Source organism: Macaca mulatta, chromosome 19 (genome assembly GCF_049350105.2).
Source record: "Macaca mulatta isolate MMU2019108-1 chromosome 19, T2T-MMU8v2.0, whole genome shotgun sequence".
Taxonomy (NCBI): domain Eukaryota; kingdom Metazoa; phylum Chordata; class Mammalia; order Primates; family Cercopithecidae; genus Macaca; species Macaca mulatta.
Window position 1 is genome coordinate 5,233,566 of NC_133424.1, and position 20,618 is coordinate 5,254,183.

The 20,618-nt window shown below is 48.5% G+C and overlaps 1 protein-coding gene across 4 annotated transcripts in view; it reads left to right on the forward strand.

The window, feature by feature from the left end:
- The first annotated feature begins 1,205 nt into the window (after positions 1-1,205).
- Positions 1,206-20,618, forward strand: part of CHAF1A (chromatin assembly factor 1 subunit A) — a 42,331-nt gene continuing 22,918 nt past the window's right edge. Inside the window, exons 1-4 of one of the 4 annotated variants that reach the window (XM_015122523.3) lie at positions 1,206-1,372; positions 4,470-4,520; positions 7,200-8,056; positions 17,498-17,554. In XM_015122523.3, the coding sequence (XP_014978009.2) occupies positions 1,321-1,372; positions 4,470-4,520; positions 7,200-8,056; positions 17,498-17,554 (1,017 nt within the window). In that variant the 5' untranslated portion in view covers positions 1,206-1,320. The remainder of the gene's footprint in view (positions 1,373-4,469; positions 4,521-7,199; positions 8,057-17,497; positions 17,555-20,618) is intronic. The other 3 variants (XM_077979337.1, XM_077979335.1, XM_077979338.1) reach the window with 3 other exon arrangements.

Here is a 20,618-nt window from a genome sequence, read left to right on the forward strand (position 1 = left end):
AAGAAAGAAGAAAGAAAAAAGGAAAGAAAGAAGAAAGAAAAAAGAAAAGAAAGGAAAGAAAAAAAAGAAAGAAAAAAGAAAGAAAAGAAATAAAAAGGAAAGAAAGAAGAAAGAAAAAAAGGAAGAAAGGGAAAGAAAGAAGGAAAGAAAGAAAAGAAAGAAAGAAAAAAAGAAAGAAAGAAAAGCAAGCAAGCAAGCAAGCCAGCCAGCCAGTCAGCCTGTTTCTAGACTCACAAGCTGACACTGAAGTTCTCTGTTTTGTGTGAGGCTTTGAATCTGTTTGATCTACACAGTTCAATCAAATATTTATATATTCACTCAAATATTTATTGACCTGGTAAATATGATCAGTTACTAACAGGTTCTGGGGTTCCAGTGAGGAATGAGTCCTACCTCGTCAGAACTAATGACAAAAGCAGAAATTAATTCATTCGTCAAATAACAAACTAATACAAAGACACAGCTGTAATTGCTTTAAGAAAAAGAACAGTGCTGTAGGCACTTGATCTTGTCAGGGTTGGGGAAGATGGGGAAGAAAAGGCTTCCTGGGGTGCCGATATAAGATCTGAAAAGTATAAATTATCCAGGAAAAGAGCTGCGAAAAGATTGTTCTAGGCAGAGAAATAACATGTGCCAATTTCCCGAGGATTAAACCAGAAACCATTTCGTCCATTTCGTTCATTCTAAAGGTTATTTACTGAATGTCAAATACGTCTGAAGCGCTCCCCAGACTTCGTTTTATTGTTCTTGTAGAAAGCAATTTATAATTTTAATTGCTGTTGCTATATTTAGCCGATGTCCCATTAGGATAAACTCAAAACTCCAGGTTCCTCATCTAAATCCCACTTTGAAGTTGTCATCTGCGCCCTGCGTAAAACGTTCTCCTGGTGACGTAAGAGCCTGGGCCTCCCTCCTCTTAGGGACTATCCCACGCGATCAGCCAGTCACAGCCCAGGACAATCAGCTTGACACATTCTTTCCCCAATCGCAGGGCAGCTCCTCCCAGCCAATGACAGGCCTCCGAGGGGAAGCCCCGTCCCCCGCGGAAATATCAATGGGCGAGCCCTGGGAGGAATAGAAGTCACGGCTCTCGCGAGGATGCCCCCGGCGCTCCTCAATTCCCGAGGCGGGCCGTCACGTGACCCGGGCTCGCCCAATTAGCGCGCGGACCACTGGGGTAGTCGCGGTTCCCGCCAAATACGAGCGCGGCGGCCGCGGCGGCAGCAGCTGCGGCGCGGGCGGGAGGGCGAAGAGCAGCGGCCGCCTGAGGGGAGCCCGCGCCTCCGCCGCCTGAGAGGAGCTCGAGCCGCTGCCGGGGTGATGCTGGAGGAGCCGGAGTGCGGGGCGCCCGGCGCCAGGGGAGCCACCGCAGGTCGGTTCGGGCTCGCGCCGAGGGGAAGGGGGGGCGCGGCGCGCGGCCTGGACGGGCCGAGGCGGCGATGGGAGGCGGACGGGCCTCCCGGCGCCGAGCCTGGTCCTGTGGGCCGGGCGTTCACCCCCTGGAGTTTTCTCATCCCCAGCGAAGGCCTGGTGTCCCCAGGGGCACCCTCCTTGACGTTATTGTTGTAGCCGCGACCATATTGTTTCCGGCGCTTTTGGGTCAGTTCGTCCCTCCAGGGCCCTCTGGGGCGACGGGTCGGAGGAGCCGAGAGGGGAAACTGAGGCCCAGGGAAACGAAAGGGCTTGCCCTGAAGGTTACTGGGTGCGTTTGTGTCCCTTGACCATGTTGGATCTTGCAACGGGTGGGGAAACTGAGGCCCGAGCTCACACGAGCTCGGGGACCGGGACCGATGCCTCTGCGGGTCGGGGCAAGCCCGGGTAAGAGACCCGGATGGTGGGGATGGCCAGGAGGCTGGGACTCCCAAGTTCTTGCTACTGCCTGATAAGCACCGTGACTTTCTCCTCCCTGTGCCTTGGAACGGGGTCTTTGGATCCCACAACAAGCCTTCCCGAAACGTGGGAGGGTGAACCAAGGAAGACCAGACTGCTCCTCTCCCTTGCTGGACTCTGCATTACATAACGCTTTGGCAGCGCTTGGCATTACGCTTTGGCACATAGTAGGTGCTCACTAAATAATGTGAACGAATGAAGGGCTAGAATGGACACCAGTCCAGTTTCTCAATCTCAGCAGTGTTGATATTTGTTGCTGTCCTGGGCACGGCACTGCAGGGTGCTGAGCATCATCCCTGGTCTCCGCCTTTTGCAGGCCAGTAACAGCCCCTCTCCCCAACTCTTAGTAACAACCAAAAATACCATTGCCCTGTGTTCCCTATGCAGCAGATTCCTCCTTGGTTGAAAATCGTGGCTGTAGTTCCTTCTAGCCTTTGGGATTTCACGGAGACATGAAATTAATATAAAGTTGGTACTGTCCTGGAGCTGTGATGTTTTAAGTCAGGATGTTTAACTTTATTTTATTTTATTTTATTTATTTTGAGACAGTCTTGCTCTGTTGCCCAGGCTGGAGTGCAGTGGCAGGATCTCAGCTCACTGCAACCTCTGCCTCCCCGGTTCAAGTGATTCTTCTGCCTCAGCCTCCTGAGTAGCTGGGATTACAGGCTTGCACCACCATGCCTGGCTATTTTTTTATTTTTCAGTAGAGACGGGGTTTCACCACGTTGGGCAGACTGGTCTCGAACTCCTGACCTCAAGTGATCCACCCGCCTCGGCCTCCCAAAGTGCTGGGATTACCGGTGTGAACCACCATGCCTGGCCAGGATATTTAATTCAAAAAAAAAAAAAAAAAATTGCTACTCGCTAGGACCATACTATCATGAAAGGAAAGTATATTTTAGTGCCAAATAAAATTAGGATGTAATCGCAGAATAAAGAGCAGTTAGTAACTTTATACACACATATGTGTTAATTGTGTGTATCTTTGGATCCCTGGATTGGGAGTGTCCATTTTATATACAGGATTTTTTAATGAGGGGGGTCCTGTTTTTAGTGAGGTTGTTTCTGTTCCACTTGCATCAAAGCTAGTGACTCAAAACCACACAAATAGATCTTTGTGATTGTCCTGAAAATAAAGTTAAATGACTAAAAATCATATCCTTCAGCTGGGTGTAGAAATCCATGTCTTTTGGTAACTGGAAACTTGAGAATGATATTCTCTGAAGTGACTAGAAAGGAAACGAATTTTCTCAGTACCTTTACTTATTCGCTAAGCTTGGGGCAGAGGGTGGGGTGGTTTCATGTATGGATGATGTTTTTTAGGAAGCTCCAGTCTGCTTTTAAAAAATACTCATATAATGCTTATAAAACATACGTAGATTAACCAAAATAACTAGGTTTTTCCAAGCCAGATGTCTTGGTAAGTGTGAACTTCCTAAACTTACTCTGTTTAAGGTATTTATCTAAAGACTCGGTTCTATTTATGGTCACTTCGGCATCTGCTTTGACATTATTAGATGCTTTTCTTGAGATTTTTTTTGCAGGAAAATGTTCTGTCTTACATCTCTTGATAGCACTTCAGCTCCTGCCTGGCATGCTCCAGGTGCTTTAAATTGTGGTACCTTCATGAATTCTCTTTAAAAAGGAAAGGATCCCTTTTCTAATTTTACAAATTTGGTGGTGGTGTGGGGGCTTGGGTTGGAGGAGGATGTTTGGGGATCATGTGAATGAAATAGGTAATCCGATGTTTTCTCTCATCCCTACTTTTACTCATTCCACTTTCATTTCATGAAACAGTTCCTGTTTCTCTCTTAGCTGGCTTTCTGATGTATTCCAGACCCTAACCAGGTACCATAGGTGCAGCATGGAACAAATCTTTCTGCTATCATAGAGTTGGCATTTTGTTTAGGGAGAGACATAATAAACACGAAAGTTTCAGATTAAATGCCACAAAGAAAATAAAACAAGACATGACAGTGTCTAGGGTAGGATTTCTCGAACTATTAACATTTTGAGGCCAGGAGCTGTGGCCAGCAGTTTGGGAGGCCGAGGCGGGCAGATCACGAGGTCAGGAGTTCGAGACCATTCTGGCTAACATGGTGAAACCCCGTCTCTGCTACAAATACAAAAATTAGCTGGGGGTGGTGGCACGCGCCTATAGTCCCAGCTACTTGGGAGGGTGAGGCAGGATAATCACTTGAATCCGGGAGGTGGAGGTTGCATTGAGCTGAGATCGTACCATTGCACTCCAGTCTCAGCGACAGAGCAAGACTCTGTCTCAAAAAAAAAAAAAAATTTTGTTTTTGGCCATATAATTCTTCATTGTGGCGTGCTGTGCATTGCACTGTGGGATATTTAGCAGAATCCCTGGCCTCTACCCACCGGATGTGAAAAGCATCCCTTCGAGCCCTCCCCACATCATGACAACCAAAAGCATCTCTAGACTGTGCCAAATGGCCCCCGAGGGCAGAGGGGTCAGAATTGCCTCCACCTTGTACATAATTGGCTCTACATATGTGTTTGCTAACTTGATTATTTGCAACATTTAACAATTTACCCTTTGACACTTTTATTTGCAGCCATGAATTGCAAAGATAGACCAGCTTTTCCAGTTAAGAAGTTAATACAAGGTAATTATTTGGAAATGGGTTAAAGAGTTGTTCCTAGTTTATAGTCTTCCTTGTCTCTTGATGGAGACCTCAGTGGAAGCGTGGAGCTAGAAGGGAGAGAAACAGTCCCTCTTCAGACTAGGAAGCTGGGAAAATGCTTTTCACACAGTAATGTCTGGTGGGATTCCCACAAGTAAACCCCGAGGCCTCCACTCACCCACAATTGGCATTTTGTAACCTGCAGCTGGGGAGCTGTCCTGTGTATTGTAGGGAGCTTAGCAGCAGCCCTGGCGTCTTCCCACTGGATGCCAGTAAGTGCATCCTCCAAGTTGTAACAACCAAAAATATCTCCATATGTGGCTGATGTCCCCTGGGAGGTAGAACTGCCCCCGTGGAAAACCACTGTTGTCCTGGAAGATAAATGTTCCCAAATCCTTCTGTGTAAAACGGGGAGTGCATTTACCCTTAGGCCACATGAGTGGTCGGATTTTTTTTTTTTTTTTTTTTTGAGACGGAGTCTCACTCTTGTCAGGCTGGAGTGCAGTGATGCCATCTCAGCTCACTGTAACGTCTGCCTCCCGGGTTCAAGCAAATTCTCTTGCCTCAGCCTCCCAAGTAGCTGGGATTACAGGCGTGTGCCACCACACCCAGCTAATTTTTGTATTTTTAGTAAAGACAGGGTTTTAGCATGTTGGCCAGGATGGTCTCGATCTCCTGACCTTGTGATGCCCCTGCCTTGGCCTTTCAAAGTGCTAGGATTACAGATGTGAGCCACCGTGCCCAGCCCAGATTGTATTTTTAGAAACTACAGTTTTGGGTTTTTCAAACTTGGGCTGGGTGCAGTGGGTGCATACCTGTAAAACCAGCTATTTGAGTGGCTGGGATGGGAGGATTGCTTGAGCCCGGAAGTTCAAGGCTGCAGTGAGCTATAATCACACCACTGTACTTCAGCCTGGATCACAGGAAGACTCTGTCTCTTTTTTTTTTTTTTTTTTTTTTTTTTGAGACGGAGTCTCACTCTGTCACCCAGGCTGGAGTGCAGTGGCCGGATCTCAGCTCACTGCAAGCTCCGCCTCCCGGGTTCACGCCATTCTCCTGCCTCAGCCTCCCGAGTAGCTGGGACTACAGGCGCCTGCCACCTCGCCCGGCTAAGTTTTTGTATTTTTAGTAGAGACGGGGTTTCACCGTGTTAGCCAGAATAGTCTCGATCTCCTGACCTCGTAATCCGCCCGTCTCGGCCTCCCAAAGTGCTGGGATTACAGGCTTGAGTCACCGCGCCCGGCCGACTCTGTCTTTTAAAAGAAAAAAAGGGAGAAGCCAGACACGGTGGCTCACACCTATAATTCTAGCACTTTGGGAGGCTAAGGTGGGCAGATTGAGCTCAGGAGTTTGAGACCAATGGTGAAACCCCATCTCTATTAAAATACAAAATAGCTGGGCATGGTGGGGGACACCTGTAGTCCCAGCTACTTGGGAGGCCGAGGCAAGAGAATTGCTTGAACCCGGGAGGAAGAGGTTGCAGTGAGCCAAGGGTGTACCATTACACTCCAGCCTGGTGACAGAGTGAGACTGTCTCAAAACAAACAACCCCCCCCCCAAAAAAAAAAACAGGTTTTTATTTGGTCTATTACATGATGAAATAGTTAATAAAAAGATGAATTGGCATGGAAGTAAGTGAACATAGGTTCCTTGGGATGTTCACTCTCTAAAGTGTTTCTGCGTCCCTCCTAACGAGCCCGAATCCTGGCAGGCTCTGGGAGAACAGTCTGATTGATGAGAAAAGCCTAACAGAGCCTGGGGTGCTGAGGCCAGGAAAAAAACAAAACAAAACAAAAAACCCTGTCCACAAATATGTCTGTGTATTTTCTACTTGAGAACCAGATGCAGTTATCATCAAATGAGATTTTCACCCATTATAAATAAATTTGGAATATGAACTGGATCTGAAATCAAAAAATGTCTGTTGAAATTCTGGCAGTAGCTCTGCTAAAAGACTTGTCAGGATTTTGTTTTTGTTTTTTTTTGAGACGGAGTCTCGCTCTGTCGCCCAGGCTGGAGTGCAGTGGCCAGATCTCAGCTCACTGCAAGCTCCGCCTCCTGGGTTTACACCATTCTCCTGCCTCAGCCTCCTGAGTAGTTGGGACTATAGGTGCCCACCACCTCGCCCGGCTAGTTTTTGTATTTTTTAGTAGAGACGGGGTTTCACCGTGTTAGCCAGGATGGTCTTGATCTCCTGACCTCGTGATCCACCTGTCTCGGCCCCCCAAAGTGCTGGGATTACAGGCTTGAGCCACCGTACCCGGCCAGGATTTTGGTTTTTTTTAAATTAGGATGTTGAAGTGGGGCATGGTGACTCACGCCTGTAATCCCAGCACCTGGGTTCAAGCTGTTCTCCTGCCTCAGCTTCTCAAGTAGCTGGGATTACAGGCACGTACCACTACACCCAGCTATTTTGTATTTTTAGTAGAGACGGGGTTTCACCGTTTTGGTCTGTCTGGTCTCGAACTCCTGACCTTGTGACCTACCTGCCTTGGCCTCCCAAAGTGCTGGGATTACAGGTGTGAGCCACCACCCAGATAGACCCTTTTTAAACTTTAAAATTATCCCCCACGCCTGTGTCCCAACAAGTCAATAATTTTCAAGCTCATGAGTGGTTGTAACTTTAAACGTTCACTAAAGATGGCTTTCTCTTTGTTTCAGCCCGTCTGCCGTTTAAGCGCCTGAATCTTGTCCCAAAGGGGAAAGACGATGACATGTCAGATGATCAGGTTACTTCTGTGCAGAGTAAAAGCCCCGATTTGGAGGCCTCTTTGGACACCTTGGAAAACGACTGTCCTGTGGGTTCTGACATAGACTTTAGACCAAAACTTGTCAACGGGAAGGGTCCCTTAGATAACTTTTTAGGAAACAGAGTCGAAACCAGTGTTGGCCAGAGCACAGTCATCATTGATTTGACAGAGGACTCAAATGAGCAGCCAGACAGTCTTGTGGACCACAATAAACTGAGTTCTGAAGCTTCTCCCTCCAGGGAAGCAGTAAATGGCAACCGAGAAGACACTAGGGATCAGCAGGGGTCGTTGAAGGCCAATCAGAACGACAAGTTGGCATTTCCTGGAGAGACCCTTTCAAACATTCCTTACAAAACAGAGGAGGAGGGTGTTGGCTGTGGAGGTGCAGGGAGGAGAGGTGACTCCCAGGAATGTTCACCACAGAGCTGCCCGGAGCTGACGAGTGGTCTGAGACTGTGCTCCAGAAAGGAGCAGGACAGTTGGAGTGAAGCTGGGGGCATCCTGTTCAGAGGGAAGGTGCCCATGGTGGTCTTGCAGGACATCTTGGCTGTGAGACCGCCCCAAACCAAGTCCCCTCCAGCCACACCCCAAGGCAAGGACATGACCCCTGAGAGCGGGGCGCTGGAATCTTGCCCTGAAGAAGACTCTGTACTCAGCCATTCGTCCCTGAGCTCTCCCTCTTCCACCAGCTCTCCCGAGGGGCCGCCTGCTCCCACAAAGCGACACAGCAGCACCAGTCCCTTCCCCACCTCCACGCCCGTGCGCAGAGTGAGTATCTCCCATGGAGTCCCTACACATCAGTGCTCATGGATCTCAGAGCACGCTGTCAGTCTCCACCGGGTCACCCAGCTGGTCTGTGGCAGAGTGAGCGGGGCCACAGGCTGGGTCCTGGGACTCGACACGGAGTTCTTGTATCAAAACTCAGTGTTCGGTTCTGCATTCGTTGTGATGCGCCTGGGACTTAATTCATCAACAGTGTACCTGGTGTACTGTGTGGATAACACCCTGCTGTTTTGCTTCGTTGTTTACATCTAATTAGTGATAGCTTAGCCATTTTAGGGAATTAGGATCTGAGCTGGTGCTGTAACCCCTCACTTGAGATTCCAGGTCCAGCTCTCTCTGTGCCCCTCCCATCCAAGCATAGAACTGTAGGGACGGGGCTATGGAGGCATTGAGCACTGAAGTGGCAGTGAGACGGCAGGAAGCATGACATGGGGAATTCTGTAGAGTCAGCACAGCCACCCATCTAAAAAACCTCACCTGGGGCCAGGCGCAGTGGCTCATGGCTGTCATCCCAGCACTTTGGGAGGCCGAGGTGGGAGGATCGCTTGAAGATCAAAACCAACCTGGACAACAAAGACACCATCTCTACAAAAAAAAAAAATTATTTTTATTTTTTTGACAGAGCCACTCTATCACCCAGCCTCTGGAGTTCAGTGGCGTGATCTCTGCTCACTGCAACCTCCGCCTCCCAGGTTCAAGTGATTCTCCTGCCTCAGCCTCCCTAATAGCTGGGATTATAGGTGTGCGCTACCACACCTGGCTAATTTTTATATTTTTAGTGGAGACAGGGTTTCACTATCTTTGCCAGGCTAGTCTTGAATTCCTGACCTCAAGTGATCTGCCCATCTTGGCCTCCCAAAGTGCTGGAATTACAGGCATGAGCCACTGCACCCAGCCCTGCAAAAAAATTTTTTTTAATTATCCGGGCATGGTGGCACATGCCTGTAGTCCCAGCCACCTGGGAAGCCGAGGCAGGAGGATCACTTGAGCTGAGGAGGTGGAGGCTGCAGTGAGCTGTGATCACACCACTGTGCTCCAGCCTGGATGACAGAGTGAGACCCCATCTGGAACCATTTTTAAGGACCCCATAAGAGGGACTTTTGCATGGACTGTCTCTGTTACTGTTTTTTTATTAGCACGATGGTGTCCTTAGGATCTTATGGACCAAACTGATAAAATCAGTCACAAGTTCCATGCTGTGTTTAATGGTGTCTTTTTTTGGTTTATATATTTTTACTTTTTATCTTAAGTATGTAGAACCAGAAGAGACAGTGCCTTTTTTTTGTTTTTGGTTTTGTAGCACTTTTGTTTGTTCATGCTGGTTCTTTATAAGAGAGTAGATCCTGAGATGGGTCATTTAATCTCTACTTGTAAGCAGGTACAGTAGACCACCTGGACTATAAACCACCAACCTTGTTCGCTTTTGGGATTTTGAGCTCTAAGGAACAATTTCTTTTTCTTTCTTTCTTTTTTTTTTTTTTTTTTTTTTTTTGAGACGGAGTCTCGCTCTGTCGCCCAGACTGGAGTGCAGTGGCCGGATCTCAGCTCACTGCAAGCTCCGCCTCCCGGGTTTACGCTATTCTCCTGCCTCAGCCTCCCGAGTAGCTGGGACTACAGGCGCCCGCCACCGCGCCCGACTAGTTTTTTTTTTGTATTTTTAGTAGAGACGGGGTTTCACCGTGTTAGCCAGGATGGTCTCGATCTCCTGACCTCGTGATCCGCCTGTCTCGGCCTCCCAAAGTGCTGGGATTACAGGCTTGAGCCACCGCGCCCGGCCTCTTTTTTTTTTTTTTTTTTTTTTGAGACAGTCTTGCTTTGTCACCCAGGCTGGAGTGCAGTGGCGCCATCTAAGCTCACTGCAACCTCCGCCTCCTGGGTTCAAGCAATTCTGCCTCAGCCTCTCAAGTAGCTGGGATTAGAGGCACCCGCCACCAGGCTCAGCTAATTTTTGTATTTTTAGTAGAGATGGAGTTTTGCCATGATGGCCAGGCTGGTCTTGAACTCCTGACCTCAGGTGAGGGGAGGCCTTGGCCTCCCAAAATGCTGGGATCACAGGCTTGGCCGGGACCATTTATTTTTCCGAACGACATCATTTCTTGTCTTTCACTTGAGAAGAGGCAAAAGGAAAAAATGACTTCCTCTTTAGGTTCATGAAATGTTGATTAAAAAATGGAGCAAATTTTTTTTTTTTTTTTAGACATGGTCTCACCCTGTCGCCCAGGCTGGAGTGCAGTGGCATGATGTCAGCTTACTGCAACCTCCACCTTCTGGGTTCGAGAGATTTTCCTGCCTTAGCCTCTGAGTAGCTGGGATTACAGGTGCCCACCACCATGCCTGGCTAATTTTTGTATTTTTTTGAGTAGAGAACAGGTTTCACCACGTTGGCCAGGCTGGTCTCAAACTTCTGACCTCAAGTGATCCGCTCGCCTTGGCCTCCCAAAGTACTGGGATTACAGGCATAAGCCACTGCCCCGGTCTTCTTTTTTTGTGTGTGCTGGTTTGTTATATAGGTAAACTCTTGTCATGGGGGTTTGTTGTACAGATTATTTCATCACTCAGGTACTAAGCCTAGTACCCTTTTCTAAGATGCTAAATGTGACAGACTGGGATGTACACATTTCAACTTCTACCTAAGGCACCACACAGTCTCCCAAAATCAGAGTTGAAGTCATTCCCCATTGGCCATCCTGTAGTGTACATTCGATCACTTTAATTTCTTCCAGGCTGCTGCCGCTTTGCAGAATTTCGTCCTGTGGTGTGTTGCAGCCGTTTAGCAAGAACAGGACACATGGCCGGGCACGGTGGCTCACACCTGTAATCCCAGCACTTAGGGAGGCCGAGGTGGGTGGATCACCTGAGGTCGGAAGTTCGAGACCAGGCTGACCAACATAGAGAAACCCTGTCTCTACTAAAAATACAAAAAAGTAGCTGGGTGTGGTGGTGTGTGCCTGAAATCCCAGCTACGCTGGAGGCTGAGGCAGGAGAATCGCTTGAACCCAGGAGGCAGAGGTTGCGGTGACCTGAGATCGCGCCACTGCACTCCAGTCTGGGTAACGAGCAAAACTCCGTCTCAGGAAAAAAAATTAAAAAAAAGAACAGGGCCGGGCGCGGTGGCTCAAGCCTGTAATCCCAGCACTTTGGGAGGCCGAGACGGGCGGATCATGAGGTCAGGAGATCGAGACCATCCTGGCTAACACAGTGAAACCCCGTCTCTACTAAAAATACAAAAACTTAGCCGGGCGAGGTGGCAGGCGCCTGTAGTCCCAGCTACTCGGGAGGCTGAGGCAGGAGAATGGCGTGAACCCGGGAGGCGGAGCTTGCAGTGAGCTGAGATCCGGCCACTGCACTCCAGCCTGGGTGACAGAGCGAGACTCCGTCTCAAAAAAAAAAAAAAAAAAAAAAAAAAAAAGGACAGGACACAAGCACATGTTTCCATTAAGTTTGTTTCCATGTCCACAGCCTAGTCTGCAAACTGGGAAGTCCCCTCGTTGGTCATCATGGTGACACATCCTACCTGCTTTCTAAAACAGCTGAGCACATGAACCCAGTGTGCGACATTTAGGAAACCCTGCATTTAGGATGCTAGGTCTTGTTCTGAACACAGGCTCGAGGTTTTGGAATGCACTCGAAGGCAGTATTACCCCAACTCTTCAGATAATTTGCAAGTGGTAAAGGCTTCAAGCTGGCCCAGAGCCTATGGCAGAAAGCGGCCACAACCACTCCCAGAGGGCCTGTCAGTCACCGAAGCTATGAGGGAAGCGATTATCAGGAGGCCTCCGCATGCCCTGATGGCAGGGCTCCCTGAGATCCCAGCTGGAAGAGACTTCACCCCCAACCCCTAAGTTATCTCTGTACCTTTGAGGAGTCCTGCATTTTTGGGTTGGTTGATTTGCTTCATGCTTGGTACCTAACTGTTTTTTTTTTTTTTTAATTTATTTTAATTTATTTTTTTGAGACAAAGTCTCACTCTGTTGCCCAGGCTGGAGTGCAATGGTGTGATCTCGGCTCCTGCAACCTCTGCCTCCTGGGTTCAAGTGATTCTCGTGTCTCAGCCTCCCAAGTAGCTAGGATTACAGGCATGTGCCACCAGGCCTGGCTAATTTTTGTATTTTTAGTAAAGACGGGGTTTCACGACGTTGGTCAGGCTGGTCTCGAACTCCTGACCTCGTGATCCACCAACCTCAGCTTCCCAAAGTGCTGGGATTACAGGCATGAGCCACCGTGCTGGCCAGTTGGTACCTAACTCTTAATACCTTTCCTTGCCATGAGGTCCGAGCCACCCCCTGCCGACAACCCCTGTTACTCTGGGGAATACATTGTTTTCACACTTTCCCTCCCCACCAGCAGCTCTTTCCAGATTGCAAGGGCGAGCTGGTAGGAAGCTTGCAGATTGTTTCGTGCTGCTGTGTAATCTGTGTGCTTGTCACTGGGGTCTGTTCTTCGTGGAGTTGGTACAGTGAAATCTGCATTGAGCCCCGGGGCAGCCATTGCCACTGTACTTTGTGGGCTGGCTTGCCTTCTTTTTTCCTTCTTTAAAAGAAAATGGGAGTTTGTTTCTATACAGATCCTGCTGTCCTTTTTCAGGGAGCTTCAGGGCGTGTTTTTGTTTTGGTTTTTGTTGTTTTAGTACTGCAGGATCTGAAGAATCTCACTTTGGAAAACAATGATTTAGAAAGATCCGTCCTTTGAATGGCTGAAGTGTTCCTTTTTAGTATTAAGAGTTTTCTACCCTGTGGGAAAGAACCATTTCTGAAGTTTGTTTGCAATCAGACTTGTAATTTAGCCTTTTCTGTTAGTGATCGAGATGATTATTCCACAAATGATCATGTTGGTGCAGTTGTATTCCTGGAATCTTTGGCTTGCCTCTCTTCTGAGATTGCTGGAACTTCTTTCCATATACTTGAACTTACATTTGTAATAAATTCTCCATGTTTAAAAGAAATAATGGTCCAGGTGTGGTGGCTCATGCCTGTAATCCCAGCACTTTGGGAAGCCGAGGTGGGAGGATCGCTTGAACCTAGGAGTTCAAAACTGGCTTGACCAACATGGTGAAACCCTGTCTGTATAAAAAATACAAAAATTAACAGGGTGGTGGTATGCACCTGAAGTCCCAGCTCCTTGGGAGGCTGAGGTGGAAGGATCACTTGAGCCAAGTAGGCAGAGGTTGCAGTGAGTCATGATTGCACTACGCTCCAGCCTGGGCAACAGTCAGACCCTGTCTCAAAAAAACAAAAAGGAAAGAAAGAATGGAAACCTCGCAGCCCTCTGTTCTCCCAGGAGGTTGCCATTATTATCATCATCATCATTTTGTATTTTTCTGTGTCCTGCATATCCAGAGAGATCTCTAGGAAACACCCAGTATCATTTTGTTTCCTTGTGTATAACATATACTGTAAATATCTGTCTTTGTTACTCAGGGGTGTCTTAGATGTTTTTTATGTTAGGATGGAAAGATCGAACTCTCTGTTGCGTGATATCCCATAGTGTGGGTTACAGAGCTGTCTTCTCAGTTCTGTTGTTTCCGTGTTTGGCTTTCACAAAATGATTGTTCCCTTGAGCTTCCTTCTACAAGTGGCCTTGGGCTGTTAAGGAGAACTGTGCGTTCTTATTTTCCCAGCTTGCACTCTACTCGGGCCGATTTCAGGTTTTCTCTTTTCCCCCTGCCTTCGCTCCCCTGCTGTTAGGTTTTATCTGCTTATCTGGTCTGGGCTTGGAAATTAGATACCCTTTAGTATAAAGTCAGAGTCCATAGGCTCTGAGAGGATTATCCGGGAAAGGGTGCAGGAATTTTCATGCCCACACATAGTGAGCTCTGTCCCGACTCCTTGGGATTGTCGGGTTTTGTGTTTTGGCTTCCTTCTGGGATCCTGGATCACGTTTTTGGCAGTTGAGGGTGCTGTGTGACCCGGCTGCAGCTGGGTAGAATGTGGCAGCGTTGCATAGAATTTTGAGAGTGAGATCTATAAACACCTGGGTCAAATTTCAAGAAGATAAAGTTCCGCCAGACATCAAGGTCTGTCTGTTTGGTAAAATAAAAGAGACACTGGTTTTAAATTAAGCCGTAATTGCTCTGTTTTGGTTGTTGGGGATTATTGAGCGGGCTCTTGCAGGTCACATCAAGTCTATTATTCCTGGACTCACAGCAGAGGGGGGAGCATTGTAAAAGGCAGGAGATTGTGCAGCTGAGCTTCAGGTATGGGCAGGACTAAGCAACTGAGTTCCCCGCCGCCCCAAGATCACATTCCATACTATAATCTCTGAACACAAAGGGCAGCCCCGGAGAGCTGCACGTCCCACATTCTGCAGTTAAATCCCTCAGAGGGGGGCGGGGGGCACACAGCCTTGGCAGGCAGAATGGATGCTGGAAAGACATGCTTTTTCTGCAGCATTTGGTGAGGCTGCCTCTGGCTGGCATTTCTGTTGCCACATTCTCAGTAAAGACTGAGCACCCTGCCCGATCTCGGTGGTGAAGGAGCTCCCGCCAACATGGGCAGCCTTCTCACAACGACTTGGCCTTTCCCTAAAGAAAGGTTTAGTCCAGAAAGGACTCAGTGGGACCCAGGTGGAAAGGCTGTCTTCTTGAGTTCATTCATCTGAAGCTTTTATTCTGTGAGGGCCTAGTCAGGGATTCAGCTTTCCCAGATAAAGAAATCACTGTTGGCCAGGTGGGGTGGCTCACGCCTTTAATCCTAGCATTTTGGGAGGCCGAGGCGGGCGGATCACGAGGACAGGAGATCGAGACCATCCTGGCTAACACGGTGAAACCCCCGTCTCTACTAAAAATACAAAAAAATTAGCTAGGCATGGTGGTGGGCGCCTATAGTCCCAACTACTCAGCAGACTGAAGCAGGAGAATCGCTTGAACCCGGGAGGCAGAGCTTGCAGTGAGCCTAGATTGCACCACTGCACTCCACCCTGGGCGACAGAGTGAGACTCCATCTCAAAAAAAAAAAAAAAAAAAAAAAATTCGCTTCCATAATTTTGTTGACCCATCAGACCATTGCTAGGAAAATGGGCCTTTGGTTTTTCAGTTCAACTTCAGCCTTACACTGCAAGTCTGCAATTAACCCAGAGAACTATTTCTTCCCAGTGTTAAGCCTGTCTTCCCACTGCTCTTCACTTCTACTGGTTTGGTTTTCAGGATTCTCTGTCCCGGTGGGAGATAGTTTAGGCCAAAGTCCAGACTCCCTGTTCGTCTTCCTCCCTGGGACCATTCAGGTGGATGGTGACTCACACCATGGGTCCTATTGGTAATTCCTAGTAGTTCATGCTCGGTTTGAAGGTAGGTGATAGAAAATATTGTGCCCTAGAATGTAGAGGTCCTAGACAACCCCAGCAAGTTTCCCTTTTTTCTTTTTTCTTTTTTTTTTTTTTTGAGACGGAGTCTCGCTCTGTCACCCAGGCTGGAGTGCAGTGGCCGGATCTCAGCTCACTGCAAGCTCCGCCTCCCGGGTTCACGCCATTCTCCTGCCTCAGCCTCCCGAGTAGCTGGGACTACAGGCGCCTGCCACCTCGCCCGGCTAAGTTTTTGTATTTTTAGTAGAGACGGGGTTTCACTGTGTTAGCCAGGATGGTCTCGATCTCCTGACCTCGTGATCCGCCCGTCTCGGCCTCCCAAAGTGCTGGGATTACAGGCTTGAGCCACCGCGCCCGGCCCCCTTTTTTCTTAAGCTTTCACTCCACACTCTAAAAAGCAGAGTTGGCTAGGCATGGTGGTTCACGCCTGTAATCCTAGCACTTTGGGAGGCCGAGGTGGGTGGATCACCTGAGGTCAGGAGTTCAAGACCAGCCTGGCCAACATGGCAAAACCCCGTCTCTACTAAAAATATAAAAATTAGCCGGGCGTGGCAGTGCATGCCTATAATCCCAGCTACTTGAGAGGCTGAGGAGGGAGAATCGCTTGAACCTGGAGGTGGATGTTGCAGTGATCAGAGATCATGGTACTCACTGCACTCCAGCCTCTGCCACAGGAGTGAGACTCCATCTCAAAAATAAAATAAAAAGCAGAGTTGAGCTAGACAGAATGTAAATTAGTGGTGCACAGGAAACCAGCCTGGAGACATGTTTTATTTGATTTAGTAACCTTTTTTTTTTTTTTTGAGACAGTCTTACTCTGTCACCCAGGTTGGACAGCTCAGTGCAGCCTCAGCCTCCTGGGCTCAAATGATCCTCCCACCCCAGACTCCTGAGTAGCTGGGACTACAGATGCGCACCACAACACCTAACTAATTAAAAAGTTTTTTTAAGGCCGGGCGTGGTGGCTCAAATCTATAATCCCAGCACTTTGGGAGGCCGAGACGGGCGAATCACGAGGTCAGGAGATGGAGACCATCCTGGCTAACACGGTGAAACCCCGTCTCTACTAAAAAAATACAAAAAACTAGTCGGGCGAGGTGGCAGGCGCCTATAGTCCCAGCTATTAGGGAGGCTGAGGCAGGAGAATGGCGTAAACCCAGGAGGCGGAGCTTGCAGTGAGCTGAGATCCGGCCACTGCCCTCCAGCCTGGACGACAGAGCCAGACTCCATCTTAAAAAAAAAAAAAAAAAAAAAAAAGTTTTTTTAGAGACGGGGTCTTGCTTTGTTGCCCAGGCTGGTCTTGAACTCCTGGACTCGAGCGATCCTCCTGCCTTGACCTCCCAAAGTGCTGGGATTACAGGCATGAGCCACTGTGCCCATCTGTGTTCATTTTTTAACACCTAAAAAAATTCACATGAAATTCCCAATATCAGCTTCTCTTGAAGAAATTGGAAGGATCAGCAAACAGGGACCTATGTTCCTGTAAGAGCTCCATTCCCTTTGGACAGGCAGGTCCTCTCTCATTTGCTACAAATCCATCCTCCCTGTTGCCCAGGCCAGCTGTCTTTTTTTTTTTTTTTTTTTTTTTTTTTGACAGAGTCTCACCCTGTTGCCCAGGGAGGAGTACAGTGGTGCAATCTTGGCTCACTGCAACCTCCTTCTCCTGGGTTCAAGTGATTCTTCTGCCTCAGCCTCCTGAGTAGCTGGGATTACAGGCACCCGCCACCACACCCGTCTAATTTTTGTATTTTTAGTAGAGATGGGGTTTTGCCACGTTGGCCAGGCTGGTCTCAAACTCCTGACCTTAAGTGATCTGCCCACCTTGGCCTCCCAAAGTGCTGGGATTACATGCATGAGCCACTGTGCCCAGCCTTGTCTGTTGCCTTTATTTCTCAGCTTGCCTTCTTTGTCTTGTGCATGGCATGCTTCACTCATTTCTTTATCTGCCTCCACAGTCTCCCCTGTTATCTAATCCCAGATACACACATGTGTGCATGCTAACTGGAGTTTGTGACCCTACTATGACATTTTGGTTCTATTGGTGGAAAAACTGATCACCTGGAAAGGTTTCTCTTTTTCTCGAAGCGATTGAAATAACCCATGTTTAAAGATAAACGTCTTCTGTTTCAGATAACTAAGAAATTCGTCAAAGGCTCTACAGAGAAGAACAAGCTCAGACTGCAAAGAGTAAGACATTTTCCCTGAAATAGAAAATTAACCTGCTGTGCTTTTTGCATTAAATAGTAAGCAAAGCCCTTTGGAGTTCCTTTGGTCCAGTTTTTATGTTTTCCCCAGCCTTCTCTGACCATCATTTTGATTCCTGCTTCATTTTAAGTACTTGGACTTCATGGATTGTGGATTGTGTCATTTTTTGCTTTGCTGAGTGAGTCCTAAGGTTTTGTGTGTGGCCTTTTCTAAGCTTTTATCAGTAGTACTACCACTGTCTTAACGGTTCAGCATCCCATTGTAGCTTCAAATTACCTTCCAAAAACGTAGTACATTTCCCTGTAGTCCTGTCTCTCTTTTTTTTTCTTTGAAATGGTGTCTCGCTCTGTTGCCCAGGCTGGAGTGCAGTGGTGTGATCTCGGCTCACTGCAAGCTCCACCTCCCAGGTTCACGCCATTCTCCTGCCTCAGCCTCCCGAGTAGCTGGGACTACAGGCGCCCGCCACCACGCCCGGCTAATTTTTTATATTTTTAGTAGAGACGGGGTTTCACCATGTTAGCCAGGATGGTCTCGATCTCCTGACCTCAAGATCCACCCGCGTTGACCTCCCAAAGTGCTGGGATTACAGGCGTGGGCCACCGCACCCGGCCAGTCCTGTCTCTTTAATAGGGATTGAAGTTCCACTTATTCCTAAGTGCTGTAACTTCTTAATAGCCCCTACACTCAGTGGGTGATTATCCTTTAGTGACTCTGCTGAGTCTCTTATTCTCTGGGGGGATCACCACATTTTCCACACAGCAATGCAGGGGTCTTTTGTTTCGTTTTGTTTTTGAGACGAAGTCTCGCTCTGTCACCAGACTGGAGTGCAGTGGCGCGATCTTGGTTCACTGCAACCTCTGTCTCCCGGGTTCAAGCAATTCTTCTGCCTCAGCCTCCTGAGTAGCTGGGACTACAGGTGCATGCTGCCATGCCCAGCTAATTTTTTTTTTTTTTTTTTTTTTTTTTTGTATTTTAGTAGAGATGGGGTTTCACCATGTTGCCCAGGCTGATCTGAAACTCCTCAGCCCAGGCAGTCCGCCTGTCTCGGCCTCCCAAAGTGCTAGGATTACAGGCCTGAGCCACCACGCGTGGCCGCAGGGGGCTTTTTACTTATAGCTTAAAGGTTAGAGAAATTGAACGTCAGATCATACTGAAACAAACCAAAACTCCAGGGAAGGCCTCTGGGCTTTGCCTACCCAGTGCCAGCTCACAGGAGGGCCCTGGTGACCACGGGCTCTGCGTTTACTCAGGGTTTCCTGAGCTTCCTGATGTTCACTGGGTGTTTCCCGAGCTTCCTGAGGGCCGCACTGAGTTTTTGTGGGTCAGATTTGGGGTTGATTTTTATTTTACTATTTTTTTTATTGAGACGGAGTCTGTCTCTGTTGCCTAGGCTGGAGTGCAGTGGTGTAATCTCAGCTCACTGCGGCCACTACCTCCTGGGTTCAAGCGATTCTCCTGCCTCAGCCTCTCGAGTAACTGGGATTACAGGCACACACCACCACGCCTGGCTAATTTTTTTGTATTTTTAGTAGAGACAGGGTTTCGCCATATCACGCTGGTCTCAAACTCCTGACTTCAGGTGATCCACCCACCTCGGCCTCCCAGAGTGCTGGGACTACAGGTGTGAGCCAACGTGCCTGGCCTGATTTTTATTTTTACAGTTTATCTCATTCTTTGGAACAAGAGCTCTTTTAAGCTCATTGGAATCTCCGAGTCCTGCATACCTGGTTGGGGGTGCGGAGAAAATGCCCAAGTGTGGCTGAAGACACCTGATTCACCTGCAGTTTCTAGAAGCCTTCTTTATATTTCCTGCTTAGCAACAGGGCGGGAGACTCTTCTCCACCCAGTTATGTTTATAGTCTACTTGTTCAGTCCAGACGGTCATCCTCCTCATGTGTCTCGTATGTCAGATGCAGTCACACAGGACGCTGGCAGGAAATGAACATCAGACATCTTCCAGGCCGTGTCTCCGTGGCTTTTGTTAAAGCTGCCAGAGATGTATTGGAATACATTTAGAATATTTCCTTAGAGACAAGGGCAGATACTCCTAACCCAAACTGAAAGCTGAGCTGTCAGACTCCAGACACGTGGGAAGCCCATATTGGATGACACGTGGTCCTCATGCGGTGTTAGGAGCGGGTACCTGTGGAGCTGGGCAGGTGAGCGTGGGTTTTTGTTTTTGTTTTTGTTTTTGTTTTTTTGAGACAGAGCCTTGCTCTGTTGCCCTTGCTGGAGTGCAGCAGCGCGATCTCGCTCCCTGCAACCTCTGCCTCCCAGGTTCGAGCAATTCTCCTGCCTCATTCTCCTGAGTAGCTGGGATTACAGGCGCCTGCCACCACGCCCAGCTAATTTTTGTATTTTTAGTAGAGATGGGGTTTCACCATGTTGGCCAGGCAGGTCTCGAACTCCTGACCTCAAGTGATCCGCCTGCCTCAGCCTCCCAAAGTGCTGGGATTACAGGTGGGAGCCACTGCGCCCGGCTCAGCATGTTTAACATTGAACTTCAGATTACGTAAATGATTCAGTGTCCCAGGCCACTGCCAAGTCTTCGGAATGAGGAATGTAGTGATGAAGTGTTACTCCCTTAAAGAATTTGAGGCCGGGGCCGGGCGCGGTGGCTCAAGCCTGTAATCCCAGCACTTTGGGAGGCCGAGACGGGCGGATCACGAGGTCAGGAGATCGAGACCATCCTGGCTAACACAATGAAACCCCGTCTCCACTAAAACTACAAAAAAATTAGCCGGGCGCGGTGGCGGCGGCGCCTGTAGTCCCAGCTACTCGGGAGGCTGAGGCAGGAGAATGGCGGGAACCCAGGAGGCGGAGCTTGCAGTGAGCCGAGATCGCGCCACTGCACTCCAGCCTGGGCGACAGAGCGAGACTCCGCCTCAAAAAAAAAAAAAAAAAGAATTTGAGGCCGGGCGTGGTGGCTCAAGCCTGTAATCCCAGCACTTTGGGAGGCCGAGACGGGCGGATCACGAGGTCAGGAGATCGAGACCATTCTGGCTAACACGGTGAAACGCCGTCTCTACTAAAAAATACAAAAAAG